This window comes from Sciurus vulgaris (assembly GCF_902686455.1).
Source record: "Sciurus vulgaris genome assembly, chromosome: 5".
In the NCBI taxonomy this organism is placed as follows: Eukaryota; Metazoa; Chordata; class Mammalia; order Rodentia; family Sciuridae; genus Sciurus; species Sciurus vulgaris.
Genome location: NC_136465.1, coordinates 102,875,886 through 102,896,369, shown reverse-complemented (window position 1 = coordinate 102,896,369; position 20,484 = coordinate 102,875,886). Strand labels below are relative to the sequence as shown.

At 35.9% G+C, this 20,484-nt stretch overlaps 1 protein-coding gene and 1 long non-coding RNA gene across 3 annotated transcripts in view; one reads left to right on the top strand and one right to left on the bottom strand.

Moving 5' to 3' along the window:
• Positions 1–20,484, bottom strand: part of LOC306660851 — a 198,244-nt gene that overhangs the window by 164,051 nt on the left and 13,709 nt on the right. The gene's annotated exons all lie outside the window — the stretch shown is intronic.
• SLC2A13 (solute carrier family 2 member 13) overlaps positions 1–20,484 on the top strand; it is a 332,293-nt gene that overhangs the window by 304,317 nt on the left and 7,492 nt on the right. Inside the window, exons 8-9 of the mRNA XM_079139372.1 lie at positions 19,428–19,549; positions 19,670–19,822. Coding sequence (XP_078995498.1) covers positions 19,428–19,549; positions 19,670–19,822 — 275 coding nt within the window. The remainder of the gene's footprint in view (positions 1–19,427; positions 19,550–19,669; positions 19,823–20,484) is intronic.

Genomic DNA, 20,484 nt, shown 5'->3' with positions numbered 1-20,484 from the left:
TAAATAGAACCACAAATAAGCAAGATCAAAAAAGATCCTCTCCAAGACGCACTGTAATGACAGTGTCTAATATACAGAATAAGGATATAATGTTGAAAGGTGCAAAATAAAAATGGCAGTATACATTTAAAACTAAACCAATTTGGATTTCAAGTGATTTTTCAACCTACAACCTAAAATCCAGGAGGGCTTGGAATAATGATATATACAAAGCCCTGGAAGAAAATTGGTACCATCCAAGATTACTATGTCCAGCAAAACTGTCCTCCACAATTCAAGATAAAATAAAAACCATCCAAGATAAGCAGAAAATAAAAAATTTATAACTACTAAACCTGTACTACAAAACATTCAATGAAATATTCCATGCAGAAAAAAAATGAAAACCTGCATAGGGATAAATTGCACTAGGAAAATAGTCAATTAAAAGAGAATCAAGTCTGAATTAAATATTAGAAATAAACCAAAATGGCAGGAAATTAAAATCATCTCTCTATAAAAACACTAAATGGTCTAAACTCTCTAATCAAAATACACAGATTGACAGATTGGATTAAAAAACAAGGTGCAACCATATGTTGTTTATAAGAGACTCACTTTGCAGGCAAAGACATCCATGGACTAAAGGTGAAAGGATGGGAAAAGATACAGCATGCAAATGGAAACCAAAAGCAAGCAGGAGCTTACATCAGACAAAAGCAGACTTAGGCTAAAATTAATCAGAAGAGACAAAGAAGGTCACTTTGTACTGTTTAAGGGAATCACCCAACAACCCAATAAAACAAGGGTACATATACATATGTGAGACAAACCCTTCTTAATACAAAGAATCACATAGATCATAATACAACAATTGGATGATTTCAACATACATGTCACCATTAAATCATCCAGTTATAAACAAAATAGTCTTCAGAAATAAATAATACTATTACTCAAATGGGCCTAACAAAAACTGTAGAATATTTCACCCATTAACAACTGAATTCACTTTTATTCTTATGGACTTTCTCTAAAATAGATCATATTGTAGGTCACAAAGCAAATACCCCCCCAAAAAAAATGGAGATAATTCCTTCCATCCTATCATATAATGGAATGAAATTAGAAATCAATCAACACCATGATAAATCATTCAGATGTGGAGATGGATGAATGAGGAATACATCACAGAATTAATCAGGAGAGAATTTTGTTCTTAGAAACAAATGAGAAAGATACAGAATATCAGAATCTCTGGGACAGTATGAAGGCAGTTCTAAGAGGAAAGCACTACATTAAAAAAAAATAGATACCAAATAATATAGCATTACACCTCAAGACCCTAGAAAAAGAACTAATACAAAAATTAGGAGAATACAGAACCAAAATTCATGAAACTGAGAATTTAAAAATATATAAAGGATCAGTCAAGCAGTTGGTTCTTTGAAAATATAAACAAGGTTGATACACTCTTAGTCAAACTAACTAAAGGAAAAAGAGATGAAACAAACCAACAAATTGGAGGTTAAAGAGAAGATATCACCACAGATACTTTAGAAATCCAAGATGGATCATTAGAATCTATTTTGAAAATGTATACTCCCATAACCTAGAAAATCTTAAGATATTGACAAATTCCTAAAGACATGATCTCCCCAAATTGAACCCTAAGGATATAGAAAGTTTGGACGAATATTAAGGAATGAAATTGAAGCAGCTGTTAAATGTCTTCCACAAAGAAAAAAACAGGACTACTAGACCTTTAAAGAAGAACCAGTGCCAATCCTCCTCAAATTATTCCATGAAATAGAAAAGGAGGAAACACTGCCATCTTAGTTCTATGAAGCCAGTATCACCCTGATATAGAAACCAGACAAAGACACATCAAGGAAAGAAAACTTCAGACCAATATCCCTGTTGAACATAGGGGCAAAAAAATCCTTAATAAAATATTGACAAACCACATTCAAAAATATATTAAGAAGATAGTGCACCATAATCAAGTGCGTTTCATTCCAAGGATGCAAGTTGGTTCAACATATACAAGTCAATAAAAGAAATACACCAAGCAAATAGTTAAGAATTGCATGATTATCTAAATAGATGCAGAAAAAAACACTAAACAAAGCCCTGAACCCATTCATGTTTAAAATACTACAGAATTTAGGTATAGAATGAACTTCCCTCAACTTTGTAAAGGCTATACAAACTGAAGGGCAATTTTATACTGAATGGAGAATAACTGAAAGCATTTCCTCTTAAAAAAGGAAAGGGTGTCTACTCTCATCATTCCTATTCAACACAATCCTTGAAACTCTAGCCAGAGCAATAAGGCAAGAGAAGAAAATTAAGGTGATACAAATAGAAAAAGAAGTCAAATTATCTGTTTGCTGATGACATGATACTATAGTTAGAAGATCCCCCCCAAAAACCTCCACCAGAAGACTTCTAGAGCTGATAAATTTAGCAAAGTAATAGAATACATGATCAACATACATAAATCAGTTGCTGTCCTATATTACAGTAGTGAATCTGCTAAAAAAACAAATTAGGAACACGATCCCATTCACAGTAACCTCAAAAAATAAAATAAAATACTTGGGGGGAAAAAATTTAACCAAAGAGGTAAAAGACCACTACAATGAAAACGATAAGAACACTGAAGAAAAAAGTTGAAGAAGAACTTAGATGGAAGTACCTCTCATGTTCTTAGACAAGGCCACATTAATATTGTCAATATGGCCATACTACCATATAGATTCAATGCAGTCCCAATTAAAATATCAATGGCATGCTTCACAAAACCAGAGAAAAAAATAGTCTAAAGTTCATTTTGAAAAATAAAGAGATCCAGAATAGTCAAAGCAATCCTGAGCAAGAACAGTGATGCTAGAAGCATAACAATACTGGAACTCAAGTTATACTACAGAGGCTATAGTATCAAAACCAGCATGGTACTGGCAACAAAAAAAAAAAAAAAAATATGAAGACCAGTGGAGTAGAATAGAAGACAGAAGACAAACCCACAGATACAATCACCTGATACTCGCAAATGTGCCAGAAACATACCAAGGAGAAAAAAGTCTTTTTAACAAACGGTGCTGGACATCTATACATAGAAGAATAAAATATGATCCCTATCTCTTACTCTGCACAAAAACTCGAAGTGGATCAAAGACCTAGGAATTAGACCAGAATATCTGCAACTGCCAGAATAAAATGTAGGCCCAACACTTAAACATATTGGCACAGGTGCTGACTTCCTCACCAAGACTTCTAAAGCACAAAAAATAAAGCAAAGATCAGTGAGCACTATGACATCAAATTAAAAAGATTCTACACAGCAAAGTAAGCAAGAGCATGAAGAGAGAGCCTAACGAATGGGAGATCTTTGCCACCTACTCCTCAGGCGATTTCATTTCTAGACTACATAAAGAACTCAACCTAACACCAAAAAAATGCTCAATTAATAAATAACTAAACAAACATTTCTCAAAAGAAGAAACACAAATGGCCAACAAATATATGAAAAAATGATCAACATCTAGCAATCAGAAATGTAAATCAAAACTACATTAAAATTTCATCTCCAGTCGGAATGGCAGTTACCAAGAATACAAATAATAATGCTGCAAAGATGTGGGGGGAAAGGGCACACTCATATATTGTTGGTGGGATTGGAGATTATTACAACCACTCTGGCAAGCAATATGGAGATTCCTCAAAAAACTAGAAAAGGAATCACCACATGACCCAGGTATTCTACTCCTTGGTTTATATCCAAAAGATCTAAAAGCAAAATACAGCCACCTCAGTGCTTATAGTAGTGCAATTCATAATAGCCAAGTTATGGAATGAGCCCAGATATCCATCAGGAGACAAATGAATAAAGAAAATGTATATAAACACAATGAAGTTTTAGTCATAAAGAAGAATGAAATTATGGCATTAGCTAGTAAATGGATGGACTGGATACCATCATGCTAAATGAAATAAGCCAGACCCAGAGGTCAAATATCAAATATTTCATCATATGCAGAAGCTAGAGCAAAATACAGAACGAAGAAACAGGGTTGGTGGGGGGGTGTCCCATGAAAACAGAAGAGAGATTGGTACAGGAAGGGGACTGACAGGGACAAAGGACCAGTGGAATGGAATTGATGAGGTTATTCTATATACATATATAAGTATACCAGAGTGAATTTCATATTTCTATGTATCTATAATGCACATGTTTTTTACAATATATAAATAGAAGAAAGATCAGTAGAATAGAGGAAAGCGAACAATCAGAGGGTAAGGGAAAGTACTGGGGAATGAATTGGAGCAAATTATATTCCATGCTTATGTAATTATGTCAAAATGAACCCCAGTTTATGTATAACTATAATGCACTAATAAAAAAATTTTTAAAGAGTACAGGTCTATCATCACTTATTTAATTCCCACTTATTTAATTCCTATGTTCATAAAATACCCATAATACATTATTGCCTTTGCTTATTCAGTTGCTCTGAGTATTCCTCAATTCCAGGAGTTAGAACTGATCTTCCTAGGCACCTCTATAAATGCAGGTAAATGTTCTAAGCCTACTACTTTCAGAGCATGTCCAGGTCTTACAGAAGCCCATTCACTTTTGCCCATTGCTACCAGACCCTTCCTAAGGAAGACAGCACCCATGTCTTCTAATAGGTCTTCTCTTTTGGTACAGTTGTGTATACGTGTGTTGGGAAATAGAAAGCTCCTGCTTACCTGTCAATTCTTTCTATTTCTGTATCAATAATTTTAATTGCCACTTAATTTGTCCTAAGTGATTATTAAATGATAAGAATGCGTACTTAAATTCATCTATTCTAATTGTCATTCTTATACCTAAATATAAGACATCTATTTAAATTATAAATTTATTAATTAAAGGAATAATTACCTAGAGTTATTACTTTCAATACCTACTCCTAACAATCAAAATACACAAAAGTTCATGCGGAGAATAAAGGACAAATTACATTACTGATTTTCTCCTTGTATAAAATTTCTTTGTAAATAAACTTCAAGACTGTGAAGAAATACTTTTGTGACATTTGTAAAATAAGAAAATGATTAATTCATTTAACAAATATTTACTGATCCCAACTATGTACATTGTTGTACTTATGTAACATTCTTTTATTATGCTATTTTACAAGTCACTGTACCAACTCCTGAGGCACACTGGTGATACTGTAAGAGAGGTGGAATGCTGACCAGCCTTGACAGTACAGGGGCCCCATCTTTTTTTTAGAAAGATGGGTGAAATGGATGGTTGATGTGATACAATTTACTTTGCACCAGTACCACGAATAGATTAGGACTTTAAGGTGGTTTTAATAGACCAATTATGCTATTCATTTTCTCAAATGTTAGAAAAACCATCTTTGATTTAGGAGGATATTAGTTTTATAGTTTTGTTTCATTGCTAATAATCAGTAAGGTGTTTCAAAAGTTTCTATACAAATCAGCAAGTGAGAAAAAAGGTAGTTGTCTTTAAAATGCTTAATTTGTGAAGCTATTATGTTTTTACATTAGCATTTATTTGAGTTGAAATAATGTGAAACTACCTTAGTTTATAGATTTACATCTCATTATTTACAAAATTATTTTGTCAATAACAGCTCAATTTTTTTTAGTAATTGCTGAGTCTCCTATTAAATATATTTTCATGATTTAAGCAACTTTTTAGAAATGTCTTTTTTTTAATTGCTGACATGACTGTACCAGATAAAATCAGTATGTAGCAGGTGTTTTAGAATATGTATTATTAAAAGACTACCTTCTTATTATATTAGAATACTTTTCTTCTGGAAGTACACTAATAGCGTTGACATCACTGCTCTCAAATGAATTATCCAGTTATTGAGAATGCTGTGTGATATTTTAACTTCCAGCTCATGTAGGCATCCTTCCTGTTCTAACTAGTATGCTTTGGGACAAAATGGATCCCAAGTCAGAAGAGATTATAAAGAACACCCAAATCTGCCAAGATGCTGCTCATCTTATATCCTGATGCTCTTTGAGCAGCTTTTTAATCCCACTCATTTTGGATAGATTCTGACTTCTACGGAAGAATGTTAACTGGGAGATTAAAACCGTTTTCATTTCATCTCTTTTTCTGTTTAAATTCTGTGAAAAGTAAAGCACCTCAAGAAAGAGAGGTTTCCATATATTCCTGACCTGGAAAGATGACTTTGTTGAAAGACCTGGAAACACAGCAGCGTGGGTTTCAAATGCTACCAATGCTATGTAATTTTGGGAAAGTTACTATATTTAAAAAAGACTTTCTCATATGCAAAATGTGAGTAATGATGCTATTGCCTTGAATTATTAGAAGAATTGAAAGAGTTCGTATATAATAAGGTGTTTTGTATATAGTAAGGCTCTATACAAATTATCAGTAAATTTCATCAAGATACACATCTACTCACGGACATATCTGTAGGGAGCACAGTTTTCATAAGGAAGCCATAAAACTCACAGTTGATGGAAAGCAGCTGTAGAATAGATTGAAAAGAATCCAACAAAAACAAAATATGCTATTGTTTACACAAGACAGCCCACAGTAATACATAAATCAGCCTGCATTCATGCCCATGCACCTGCAAAGATGGCTTGCGTAGAGCTTGCCTTATGGAGAAGTGCTGCTCCTTATACTGCCAATAAGTATAATTAAATGCATAAATATTTCTTAAAATTTAGAGCAATTTTGACAGCAAGTAATATCTCTTTTCTGATGCTTAGAATATAGTGGTAAAATCGATGTCAGATGACCAAAGATCTGTTTAATGGGAAGTGGTAAAATTACATTTTGTTTTATTTGACAAACATTTATTATGCAATTATCTGTATGTCAAGTATGCTAAGTACTGGCTTATGAAACCTAGAGAAGGAAGGAGAAAGATAACAGATACTGTGTCCTTACTACACTTTTACTATCTAGTTAGAGTTACAAAATCCACAAATAACTCAGAGGAGTAAAAGAATACAATCAGGAGTGTGAACCATTGAGTGTGGAAACACCTCAGGTCTCTGAGTTGAGAAATGGTGTAACTTGCTATTATGAGATCTGTCACACAGCAGTGACATGAGGGTCACTTGGAACCCTGTTCCACAGAAATAACTTGGACCCAGTGATAAATTGTACAAATTTTACTTTGTTGTTTTTTGTTTAAAAAATAAGTGTTTTAAATTATTATTAAAGTATTATTATGTTAAATCAGTGACAACCACTAAAGTGAACTCTACTGATTTCATAACCTTACTTCATTCATTTCTTCACTCATTTGACAAATTGTATATGTTGTGCCAGGCATTGGACATAATTTAAGATATCAGAATAACCAGTTTTTAACTTAATTTGCAATGACTAGAAAGCAGAGTGTCTGCAACATAACTCCATTAACTAACATCCAGAGTCATAGAGGAGGAGTTTCAATTGAGAGGGCTTCCAGAAATGCAACTTACATCAGTTTGGAGATTTGCTTTTTACATTATGAATTTACTATCATATGTGTGTGCACATATGCTGAAGCGGTATAAGGATTTGAACCCAGGGTTCCTCTTCCATTGAGCTACATTCCACGCCCATTTTATTAATTTATTTTTTGTTTAATATTTTATTATTTTTAGTTATACATGATAGTAGAATGTATTTTGACATAACACACATACATGGAATATAACTAATTTTGTGGTTGTGTAGGATGTGGAGTTACACTAGTCATGTATTCACATAAGAACCTAAGAAAATCATATCCAATTCATTCTATGATTTTTCCTACTCCCATCCCCATTCTGTTCCTTCATTCCTCTCTAATGCAGTAAACTTCTATTCTTCCCCCACGCAACCCCTGCTTATTGTGAGTTAGCATGTGCATATCATAGAGAACATTTGGCCTTTGGTTTTTTGGGGATTGGCTTATTTCATTTAGAATGACAGTCTCCAGTTCCATCCATTTGCCAGAAAATGCCATAATTTCATTCCTCTTTATGGCTGAGAAATATCCATTGTATATCTATCTATCTATCTATCTATCTATATATATATATATATATAGATATATAGATATATATATATATATACTACATTTTCTTAATCCATTATCTGTTGATGGGCACCTAGGTTGGTTCCATAGCTTAGCTACTTTAAAGTGTGCTACACTGATGTGGCTGCATCACTATAGTATGCTGATTTTAATTCCTTTGAGTATATGCCAAGGAGTGGGAAAACTGGGTCAAATGGTGGTTCCATTCCAAGTTTTCTGAGGAATCTCCATATTGCTTTCCTGAGTGGTTGCACCAATTTGCAATCCTACCAGCATTGTATGAGTGAACCTTTCCTCCCACATCCTCAACAATAATTTATTGTTACTTGTATTCTTGATAATTTCTATTCTTACTGGAGTGAGATAAACTCTCAGTGTAGTTTTTTTTTTATTGTAAACAAATGGGATACATGTTGTTTCTCTATTTGTACATGGAGTCAAGGTATACCATTTGTGTAATCATAAATTTACATAGGGTAATGTTGTTTGATTCATTCTGTTATTTTTTTCCCTTCCCCCCACCCCTCCCACCCCTCTTTTCCCTCTATACAGTCCTTCCTTCCTCCATTCTTACCACCTTCCTTATCCCTAACCCTAAACCTAACCCTAACCCTAACGCTAACCCCTCCCACCCCCCATTATATGTCCTCATCTCAATGTAGTTTTAATTTGCATTTCTCTAATTGCTAGAGATGTTAAACATTTTTTTATGTATGTATTGACCAATCAGATTTCTTCTTCTGTGAAGTGTCTGTTCAGTTCCTTTGCCCATTTATTGATTGGGTTATTTATTTTTTTTGGTGTTAAGTTTTTTGAGTTCTTTATGTATCTGGAGATAAATGTTTTATATGAGATGCAGGTGGCAAAGGTTTTCTCCTATTCTGTAGGCTCTCTGTTCATATTCTTAACTGTTTTCCTTGCCCTGAAGAAGCTTTTTAGTTTGATAATGTCCCATTTATTTATTCTTGATTTCACTTCTTACATTTTAGGAGTCTTATTGAGGAAGTTGGTTCCTAAGCTGACATGATGGAGAGCTGGGCCTACATTTTCTTCTAGTAGGTGCAGGGTCTCTCTCTAATGTGAAAGATAGTGGTTCAGTTTCATTATGCTATATACAAATTTCCAGTTTTCCCAGCACCGTTTGTTGAGGAGACTCGTTTCTCCAATGTATGCTTATGTTGCCTTTGTGTAGTATGAGATGACTGTATTTATGTGGGGTTGGCTCTATGTCTTCTATTCTGTAACATTGGTCTTCATGTCTGTTTTGGTGCCTATTAAGCATGCTGTTTTTGTTACTATAGCACTATATCATAGTATAATTTAAGGTCTGGTATTGTGAAGTCTCACTTCTCTTGCTGGGGATTGCTTTTGCTATTCTGGGCCTCTTATTTTTCCAAATCAATTTCATGATTGCTTTTTCTATTTCTATGAGGAACGTCATTGGAATTTTAATAGGAATTTCATTAAATCTGTATAGCACTTTTGGTAGTATGGCTATTTTATCAATATTAATTCAGCCTATCCAAGAACATGGGAGATCTTTCTTTCTTCTAAGTTCTTCAATTTCTTTCTTTAGTGTTCTGTAGTTTTCATTGTAGAGGTCTTTCATCTCTTTTGTTAGATTGATTCCCAAGTATTTTATTTTTTTTTTGAGGCTATTGTGAATGAGGTAGTTTTCCTAATTTCTCTTTCAGTTGATTCACCACTGACATATAGGAACACAATTGATTTATGAGTGTTGATTTTATATCCTGCTACTTTGCTGAATTCATTTATGAGTTCTAGCAGTTGTCTGGTGGTTTGGTGGGGGGGCTTCTAAATACAGAATCATGTTGTTGGCAAACAGATAGTTTAAGCTCTTTTCCTATTCATTTCCCTTTAATTTCTTTCTTCTGTCTAATTGCTGTGGCTAGAGTTTCAAGGATTATGTTGCATAGAAGTGGTGAAAGAGGGCATCCCTGCCTTGTTCCAGCTTTTAGAGGGAATGCTTTCAATTTTTTTCCATTTAGAATGATACTGGCTTAGGATTTAGCATGTATAGCTTTTACTAATACTGAGGGGTATGTTCCTACTATCCCTAGTTTTGCTAGTGTTTTGAATATGAATGGATGCTATATTTTGTCAAATGCTTTTTTGGTATCAAGATAATCGCATGGTTCTTTAAGTCTATTGATGTGATGAACTATGTTTATTGTTTTTGTATGTTGAACCAACCATGTGTCCTTGGGATGGTATGCTATCTTTTTAATATTTTTTTAATATGCTTTTGTTTGGGATAATTTGTTCCCTTGCTTTTTCAGTTGTTTGTCTACACATCGAACAGTATGCGTCTGAGGCAGTAGAGTTTCAACCCTGGGATGTATAGTGTCCCTGAAGGTTTCTAGTACCTCATGTTTTAGGGGGAGACAAATAGTAATAACCAATGCAAACAATATATGGCATTAAACCAAATAGTTCCTGCTATGATGTCTACCCTGTTAACTGTCACAATAAACAGAAAAGATTTGATCAGTTATTGCTTACAATAAAAATAGTAAGTTTGCCAAAGTGTTTACCATTTTGAATGGTGAACATAGAGAGAAAAGAAGTAATATAGGATGTGATAATTATGAGGTAGGAGGAGTGAAAATACAAGTAAAAGTTGAAGAGTGAAAGAAAGAACAATTAGAGATTGGCTGTCAGCAGAAGAAGAGAGAGAAAGAATCAAGAGAAACAAGTGAGAGAGAAAAAAATACATGAAGTAAAATTTTTAAAAATTAAAAATACAAAACAAAAGAATACAAAATAAAACTGAAATATATTAACCATACATCCCAGTCCTCAAAAAACTGATCTATGAAAAATAACTGCCCTCAAAAATGCTAGAAATGTGAAAAAATACAAATATGAATATGTATAAATATCATGAACCATTAAGGTCACAATTAAACAGAGAAAAGAAAAAAAAGAGGGAAAATAACTCAATGAAAAAGAATTGTTTCTGTTGGTATTCAAAAGATTCTCAGCTTTTCTTCTCAGTAGTGTTAGGTGGGGTCATCTGGAGCTTGATGCCCCAGTTGGATTACTAGAGTGAGGCAGAACTCCTGGAGGTAGTTTAGGCTTAGGCTCCAGGCTCTTCCCTGAATGCAAATTTGTCTGGAGATTTTAAATCAGTGCACCTCTAGGGCCAGCAATTGCCAGTCCACACTGGTCTCTCCTAGGTTTCACTTGTATGGTGGAGGAACCAATCCTTAGTCAGGTACATCATCTGAGGACCCCACATTTCCTGGTCTAGGTTTCAGTCTCCAAACTCAATCTCTACTTCCCCTACCTTTTAGAATTCCCCACTAGGCAAGTCTCTCCAAGCTGGTCCTACAAGCACCCAGATTGAAGGGGAAGGGGTGGAGATGGGTGGGTTTCCACAACCAGTTGTCAACTGTGTTAACCTCTCTCCATGTTTTATTTTCTCCTAGTTACTTAGGCACATTCTATGTCATGTAGTGTGGGTTTGCCAGGCCTGTATTTTGGGCCAAACTCGGTTTTGCCAGGAATCAGCTCTAACAGCTACCAGCCCTTCCGCCACAGCTGCACAATGGTTCCTTCCTCTGCCCTCCGTACACTGACGAGAGAAATGGGGCTTCTTTCCCATACAAGGATCTTGTACAGCTCACCTTTCCATTTTACTCTCTGTACCCAGACATGCTTCAGGCCTCCTAAAATTGTGGCTTCCTTTAATTCCCTTATCCCTTCACTTTGCTCATAGAAGACCACTCTGTCTGGTGCCTCCAACAGCAGCTGTGGCACTGGTGACTTTTTTCTTATTATGTCCTACCTCCTGAGTCCCCAGTCTGCTTTGAATGTCCAGTATTAAATTCCAATAAAGCCCCACCCCTGGCTATTTTTTTTTTTTTTTTTTTTTTTTTTTTTTTTTTTGCTCACCTATCTTGCTGAAAAGCTACCTAACTGCTTTCTTGGTTTCATGCCACAGAGCAGCCAGGAGGCTGACCATCATGTTGAAACTATATTTTTTTTATTTTAGGGCACTCTTACTAAGTTGCCCAGCCTTCCTCAAACTTACACTCTTCCTGCCTTAGCCTCCTGAGTCACTGGAATAATATGTACCACCGTGTCCAGCCAAGTTACAGGTTTAATAAGGAAGAAGGGAAATGTTTGAAAAGCCACAGATGACTGGAAAGAGGACCAGCCATGGAGTCAGGAACAGAACATAGGCGATATATGACTTTGCAGGATGAGAAAATGGGATAACTTCCATTAGGAAGACTTGTCCCCTTGGCCAGTCCCATAACCAGACCTAAGTTGGATCTCAGTGCCCGCTAGCCCCTCAACAGCAATAATCATAATGACTTAGAAAGGCCTCAGCAACTTAATAAGGACCTGTCTCAAACAATAAACAAGGGCTGGGGGTGTACCTCAGTGGTAGTGTGCCCCTGGATTCAATCTCTAGTACAATAAGTAAGTAAGTAAGTAAATAAGGAAAAATTGGCTTTTAGCTTCAAACTTCTAATGTTTTGAAATTTACTTATGACTGATGTAATTGCCTCAGTAATTCAAAATATGTTCTTTTTACCTAAAACTCACAGTAATTAACAAAATACAATTTATTTCTCATCTTCCTTTATATGACATTCCTCTGTAGGAAAATTATGAAACCAAAAACGGGGGATAGGGAGGAGGCTAGGCGATAGGAAATCACACAAGGCCAAGATCTTCACCATGATCTGTATGTACATCACAAGCTAGGAAATCATACTTTGCTATAAATATTCAACTGTACACATGTTAAGAGTTTAAAAGCTAGTGTTAGGTTATTAAGTAGGGACTATGCCTATTGAACAGTAATCAAAAGTGGGAAATAATGAGTCAAGTTTGTAATAGTTACTTTTCCTGGTTGCTTTGATAGGGTGCCCAGAAGTCTTAATTTCTTATGCCTTGGATTGCTTGTAGTAGTTTATATCATCCTAGTTCTCTGTATGATTGTCATCCTTTTTTTAAATTTCTCCTCAGATAAAAGTAACAATATCCTTTCCTGGGAGATACTTTTATCTTTTTCCAAGTGACCTCCAATACCATTTTCAAATTCTAACTGTTTATCTGATCATAAATTCCCATCAATAAAAAACCATTAAGAGTTGACCTACAGGGATAGCTAATTTGTCTTGAGGTGATAGCTTAGTGATCTTTTCCATAGAAATCTGTCCTGCATCAATAACTGGATATGAAATCATGTTTCATGTGTAGTAAACCCAAAAGACTGGCAAATGTGTCACCCAGACCATGGTAAGTCTAATACACAGGGGCTGGCATGTGGCTCAGTGGTAGAGCACTTGCCTAGCATGTGTGAGGCCATGGGTTCAATCCCCAGCACTGCAGGAGTTTAAAAAAAAAAAAAATTACTTCTTCCCATAGTAAGCCTTCCCATCTCTTTTCCAAAATCCTAGGTATTTTATAAACTCTTGGAAAGGAGCCAAAGTTCTGTGTGTTTATCATGAATAACAGTGGGAAGACAAAACATGAAGTTTTAAATACAAGTTATATTTCTTTTCTTCCCCTCCCATATAGTAACATGACACACAGTTAAATAATTTCATCAGTGAATAAAGGGGTAAGACAAAAAGCATGTGCTGTGTAGGAAGCAAAGCAGTTATTATTTCTGATTGTAAGAAGAGCAGTTGCATATTTGCAACACTTTGTTTATTTAGTTCTTTGGTTTAAAACTATCCATATCAGATGGAGAGTAATATTAAAAAAAAAAAAAAAACAGGCAAAACTGGCTCTACATGTGAACGGGCTTGTGTGGTGTGTTGAGTGGGCAGAGAGAATTATTCCACATTCAGGAAGGGCCACTAATTTCTAGAAGTGTTACTAAAGGAAGCATTGTGGGCTTTAAGACTAGAGCAGGCAAATACCATTTATTTGGTCTACAGACAGGTGTTAGTCTAATCATTCTGCTAGGAAAGATTAGTTCTCTCACTCTTGTCAAGAGAAGCATGTCACCTTCTTGATTGGCTTCCGCTGCTTTGTCCACCACAGCACCCTCCACACAGCTTCCTATTATTGTGCCATTTTCTTGTTTTGCTCTAAGATATAGTGAAAAGGTGCCACATGAGAGAGCATGACTTTCTCTGATTCCAACCCACACACTGATGAAAAACGTATTTTGTTCCTTTTCGGGAGCATGATGTTCTTTCACCAGCAGTAGCTAAGCCAAGAAAGCATGAGGGTACTTTGCAATAATGTCAGAATCTACATCTTCACTTTTTAGTTGGGATTTGTAGTGTTTATATTTTGAAGGTCAAGCGTGATGTCACCTTAGTCATTAGCTACATACACATTACTGATTGTGTAATTGAGAAGGCAATGCCTGCACTGCTCTCTTAATCACCACAAAGGTGACAATGAGTTTACTTGGTCATTTTTATATACAGAAACATGCATAGCCAAATGGGGAAAGCTGTGTAGGTAAGCACAGTTCACCTTAGAATATGCTACTTACCATTCTCACAGCAAGACCTCATGCAAGGAATGGTGATTGTAACAAAAATAGTGAAGAGAGGTTTTCGGTGCATTTTAGTTATTACTATAAGCATTCCTCCCCTTCCTACCTGCCTGCTTTTCTTTTCCTGTTTTTTTTTTTTCTTTCTTATGATTTTAATAACTCAGAAGACTATTTCATGGGTGGGAAATTAAGTTAGAGAATTATCAATCATGGGTATATCAGGAGATTGCTATTGCTATTTTCTACTCACAAACCAATGCCACTGTTAAGACTTCATTCAACATTCAAGGACCATTTCTCTCAAGATTTAATACACAGTATAATCTCTGGATTAGAGAATAATATTTTTTAAAAAATACAAAATTGTCTATTCTTTTGGCAGACACTTATAAATTGGTCTTTGTGCCAAACAAGCAGTTATCTCCTTATTTAATCTTTGTCAGGGACTCTTTTTTTTTTTAATAGAAAAATTGAAACACAGAGAAATTAAGTAATTTGCCCAAAGTTACACAGCTGGCAAGAGGCAGAAATGAAAAACAAATCCATATCTGACATTTGACCTTGTGTGCTCAGCACCCCATGCCATGCTGCAGTGCCTGGGACAAGGGCCCAGCACAGGAGGAGGAATGTGTATCAGATGGGAGAATATTGAGCACTATGTGATATAAAGAAGGACAATGAAACCAAGTGTGATGGAGGGAAAGAAGGTTTCAGACAGGTGAACGGGTAGTCTCTGTACTAACCCTAGAGGCCCAGGTAACATCTAGAGGGGCAGACATGTGAATAAAGAGTCTGCTTTCAGCTGGAGGAAATGGCATGAATAGAAGATGCTGGCTCTGGATGGAATATTCAGAAAATAAGCAGTCTAGTGTAGCTAGAGAACAGGATTATGTATAGAATACAAGAAAAAGCAGTTATGACCAAATTTTGCAGGCTCTGTTGTCTAGATATTTAGAATTCGGATAAAAAATTGTTTTCAAGTAGCAAAGTAGCTAGAACAGCTATACCGTGGTGGTGGGGCAGAAATTCGAAGAACAATATGCTCTGAAAGCAGAAAAAGTAATTAGACTATATTCATTTTCTATCGTAGCACACATTTATTATTTCCTAGTTTCTGTAGGTCAGGAATCCAGGCAAAGCTTAGCTGGGTTTAGGGTCACACAACACTCAGAACAAGACGCAGTAGGAAAGTATTCGCTTTTGTTAGCAGAATTCAGTAACTGTGGCTTTGTGTCAAGGCTGCCCTCTTTTCCCTCCATGGGCCTTCCAATGTAAGCCTCCTGCCTCCTGCAACATGGCATCTTGCTTCCCCAAAGCCAACAAGGGAATGAAAGACTTTGGCTTAATAGCACTATAGTCTTGCACACTTGATCACATATGTCCTATCATGTTTGCCAGCTTCTGTGGGTTAGAAGTAAGTCACAGGTTCCTCCCACATTCAAAGGTAGGAGACTGCACAGGGCATGAATATGAGGAAATGCAGATCAGGAGCTGATCTAGACTTTGCTGAGATGTGGTTGATGACACAAGCACTAAGATTCTGAATTAAGGTGGTTATTAGTACAAATAGGAAGAATCAGATTCAAGAAAGTATCTAGGAAGTGGATTTTTTTTTTAATTTTTATTTTATTTGTGCTGGGGATTAAACCTAGGGCCTTGTATATTCAAGTATGTACTCTACTACTGAGCTACATCCCCAGCCCATCAGGAATATAATTATGATTTCTGGCCTGTTCCATGTGAAATTGTTCATATTCACTATCTTGTGTAAGACTGAAAAATGTCTACGTGTCAGGAAAATCCTCATTTCATAGATGAGGGCACAGCTTTGAAAAGTACTTTAGTCACGTACGTTGTAGCTTCAGAGCTTACTGGATTTAACCTTCAGAATTTAGTGTCAGAGCCCAAAGTCTCAGCCACTGTGCTTTACTTTATACTTAAAAGCATAGAGGATCTAAAATGGATAAGAAAAGACTGAAGATGATGTCAAGATTTTAAAACATTCAACTTAGAGAATGGTGATGTTAACTAAAACTGAAATGGCTTGAGGGACACTAGTAAAGTAATAAGTTATTGTGCTTATACCACATACCAGGCAGGATGCTAAGCATGCAGGTGCAGGATGCTAAGCATGCAGGTGCAGAATGCTTACAAAGATGGGAAAATTTAATGTTCTAACAGCTTGATAATAGTCCTTTCACCTATTTTACAGATCAGGAAACAGAACCATGCTTGTGCCCATCTAACTCAAAGTTCCATAAATGCAATGGTGGTTATTTTGTTCATAGCTGTTGTAATGACTGACACATAAAAATATACATTATATAAATTTTTCAGTGACCACACCAGTAAGTGGCTGAGTCATGATTTGCAGGTATAGCAGCCCCAGCTTGCCTCTTAGAGAAGAGAATGCATTTCATTGTAGCCACATTATGTTTAAGGGTACAGCAGGATATCTAGATGTGGATGTTCAGCAGATACCTAAACCCCATCAATAAAGCTTGAAAAAAGTAAAGGCTATAATTAACTAACAAGGGGTATCCACGTGGAGATTATAAAGTCCTAAAATTAGATGGGATGATGATGAAACTTTAGAGGACACCTATATATAAAGGTTGAAATGAGGAAGAGATATTTTAAAAGAGGAGGAAGAAGGGATGCCAGAAGTATCAACCATCACAGAGTAAATAATAAGAGATCATAGATGACTTTTTGGTGAGCAGATTCAGGAAAATAAAGTCCAACTAAATCAGCTGGCAGATGAGAGTGTGGGAGGGAGAGCGAGGATGTAGAGCTCATGAGTATAAGTTCCTCTGTGATTTTGGGAGAGCTAGTAATAGTAATATGAGAGGATGAAACACTTGAATAGGAGAGTTCTGTGTTACAGAAAGAAGGGAAGGCTCAAGTAGGAAGAAACTAAAGATGGCTGAAATAGACTTTATGGGAAATCACCCCAGAGGAAGCAGGAGGAGAATAAGATGCAAAATGACTGATAGGAAGGGCAGTTCTTAGAAAAGATGAGTGACATACCTCTGGATAGAGAAGAGCTTGCCTCTATTTTTTTTTTTTTTTTTCTGGAAAAGACATTTTTTTCAAAAATTGAAAGAAAAGTGGAGGTTGAGTAAAGAATTTCATGTTCAAATTGAAGGTCTCAGTTCTCCTCCCCTCACCCCCCACACAGTACTGGGTTCCTTGTGCATTCTAAGCAAATACTACCACTGAGCCCTACTCCTGATCCTCGTTAATTCTTCTTGAACAAGGAGACAATTTCATCTACTTAGAAACCACAAGTAAAAATTTCAGGACTAGAAGATAGTAAGAAATATTTTAATGAGTTGAAACAACAGTTGACAAAAGTTTATTGAATACCTACTCTGAGATAAACAGATAATTCAGTAGAGAAGACAATAAAGGATTAAATAAGAATCATTAGGGGCCCTGCTAAGATGAAATAACATGAACTTTTAATGGAGCCTACGAGCATAATTTTATAACTTTGGCCAACTTATAATAAGTGGTTGTTGCAGGAAGTTAGTGATATCACACAGGGTTGGAAACTGAGATGGTAGGATGGCAGACACACATGGAAGAAGGATGGATCCTACAGTCCAGTAAAGAGAGTATTGGCATGGTGTAAGCTGGGAGGTGAAGTAAGTGCATACTGGCAGTTCAAAATCTAAAGATTGTTTGGGGTGCAGTTCAAGTTATCAAAAATGAGGAAATAAAGTGTGATCATAAAAGGAATGTTCAAGGTTTGATGTCCTAGAGTAAACTGTTAGTTCCATCAAACTATAAAATGTTCTCTCTCTCTGCTTTAAGAATAAATAAGGAACTATTAGACCAATGTATTAGATGAGCAAGAAGTCAAAATGAATGTGGCACAGTATAAAAGAAGGTAGAGAAATGAGGGGTGTTATAAGAACTTCATACATACTATAACAAAAATTGGCTTGGACGTCAAGGTTCTAAGGTTGACAGAGACAGAAATATAATCTTAATTGACAATAGGGGATAAAGATGTTTTTGAGACTAGTTATATCTTTGTTTTGGGCAGGCGAGGGTTGATACCAGGGATTGAACCCAGAGGCGCTTAACCACTGAGCCACATCCCAGCACCTCCCCCCCTTTTTTTTAATTTAGAGACAGGGTCTCACTGAGTTGCATAGGGCCTCACCAAGTTGCTGAGGGTGGGTTTGAATTCACAATCCTCCTGTCTTAACTTCCCAAGCCACTGGGATTACAGGCATGAGCCCAGCCAAGACTAATTGTATCTTTAGGGGCAATTAAGGAAAAAGCATTTTAGTTCAATTTCAGAATCAATTTAAACCGAGGACATTTGTTTCACTATAGAAGAAGAAGGTAAAATCTTCAAGAGTAACTGATGGAAAAGCAGTGACACTGAGCAGGAGGCAGATGATTGTTTGGAATCAGATGTAATCATTGTTACTGTTCTATTTGCTTCCCTTATCCACTCTATCACCTCTTTACAGCCTATGAGTTTTCATTGCCATTTCACATATGAAAAACCTCTGGTTCTGAAATTTGACTCAGTGTTCCTGAGGGTTACTGCAGCTTCCAAAGACTAGAAATGGGTTCTAATTTATGCAGAGAGGGGTAAAAAATAGTTCATTTCTATGGGTTGCACAGTACTGAGTTCCTTGTGCACGCTAAGCAAATACTACCACTAAGCAAATACTAGCACTCTAAAATGCTCTATATACATTTAATAATTTTTTTTTTCAAAGAAAACCATTTTGGACCCTTTATCTCAAAACATTAATGGATTTCCAAACACATCCAATATGATCACATTAAACCGGTTATGCAACTATGTCCTAAAATAATAATTACATTGCATTTTTTTTTTTTAGGTGTGAAAATGAAACTAAGTTCAAAACAGAAGAAGTATTTTGGGCTTACAATTTCTGCCCTACTCCATACTCTTGGACTGCACTTCTGGGCCTTATTTTATATCTTGTTTTCTTTGCACCTGGTAAGCAAAGGCTTTCATGTTGTTATTGTCTTAAACTGTCTCCTTTTAAAAGAGAAGTTACAATTTCACAGAATTTTTACATGCTACCTTACAGAAGTTTTTAATTTTTATATTTTTCAGGAATGGGACCAATGCCTTGGACTGTGAATTCTGAAATATATCCCCTTTGGGCAAGAAGTACAGGAAATGCATGTTCATCTGGAATAAACTGGATTTTCAATGTTCTGGTTTCACTGACATTTTTACACACAGCAGAATATCTTACGTACTACGGTAAGAGCCTCTTTTTTTTTTTTCCCCAATATATTTTCATTTTTATTTCTCCTGGTTTGTTTCTAAATATACTGTAATTTGTGATTGAGAGACTGTGTGGTTGTATTTTTGCTTATGAATATCTCCTTGTGACTTTTCTTGTTCTCCAAAGGTTTAAAAATGTATCCCGTCTTGGTGCTTATAGCTGTTTCTCACCCACTCTCATAACCCCAAATATGTCCCCTCTACCTCCCCAGTTGGACATTTTCACAGTGTAGCTTTCAGTTTAACAAACAGTAGAAAGATGAAGGCTGGACCAGTGAGATGCCCTGTGATAGAGAAGGAGTCAAATCTAGGAGCAGAATCGGTGCAGGGTGGAAAGTAAATTGCACAATACTAGAAGATGTGATGTGTTGTGCATCCTGCCTCCCACTGTACTGCCTGTGCTGTTCAGGCCAAGCCTTGTACCTTTCAGTGTTCTTGATGACTAGTACTTCCAAAACTGTAAATGTGACAAAAGTGTTCAAGTGAAAATATGTGGAGACCATAATTCAAAAACAACAATATTGGGAAATAATTGGGTTATAAAATACTTTGGGAAGCTATTTCAAATCCATTTTTATTTAAGCAAAAAGACCTTATTTTTCTTTTTTGGAAAGAGGATTCTGCCTTGTCCACCCAAC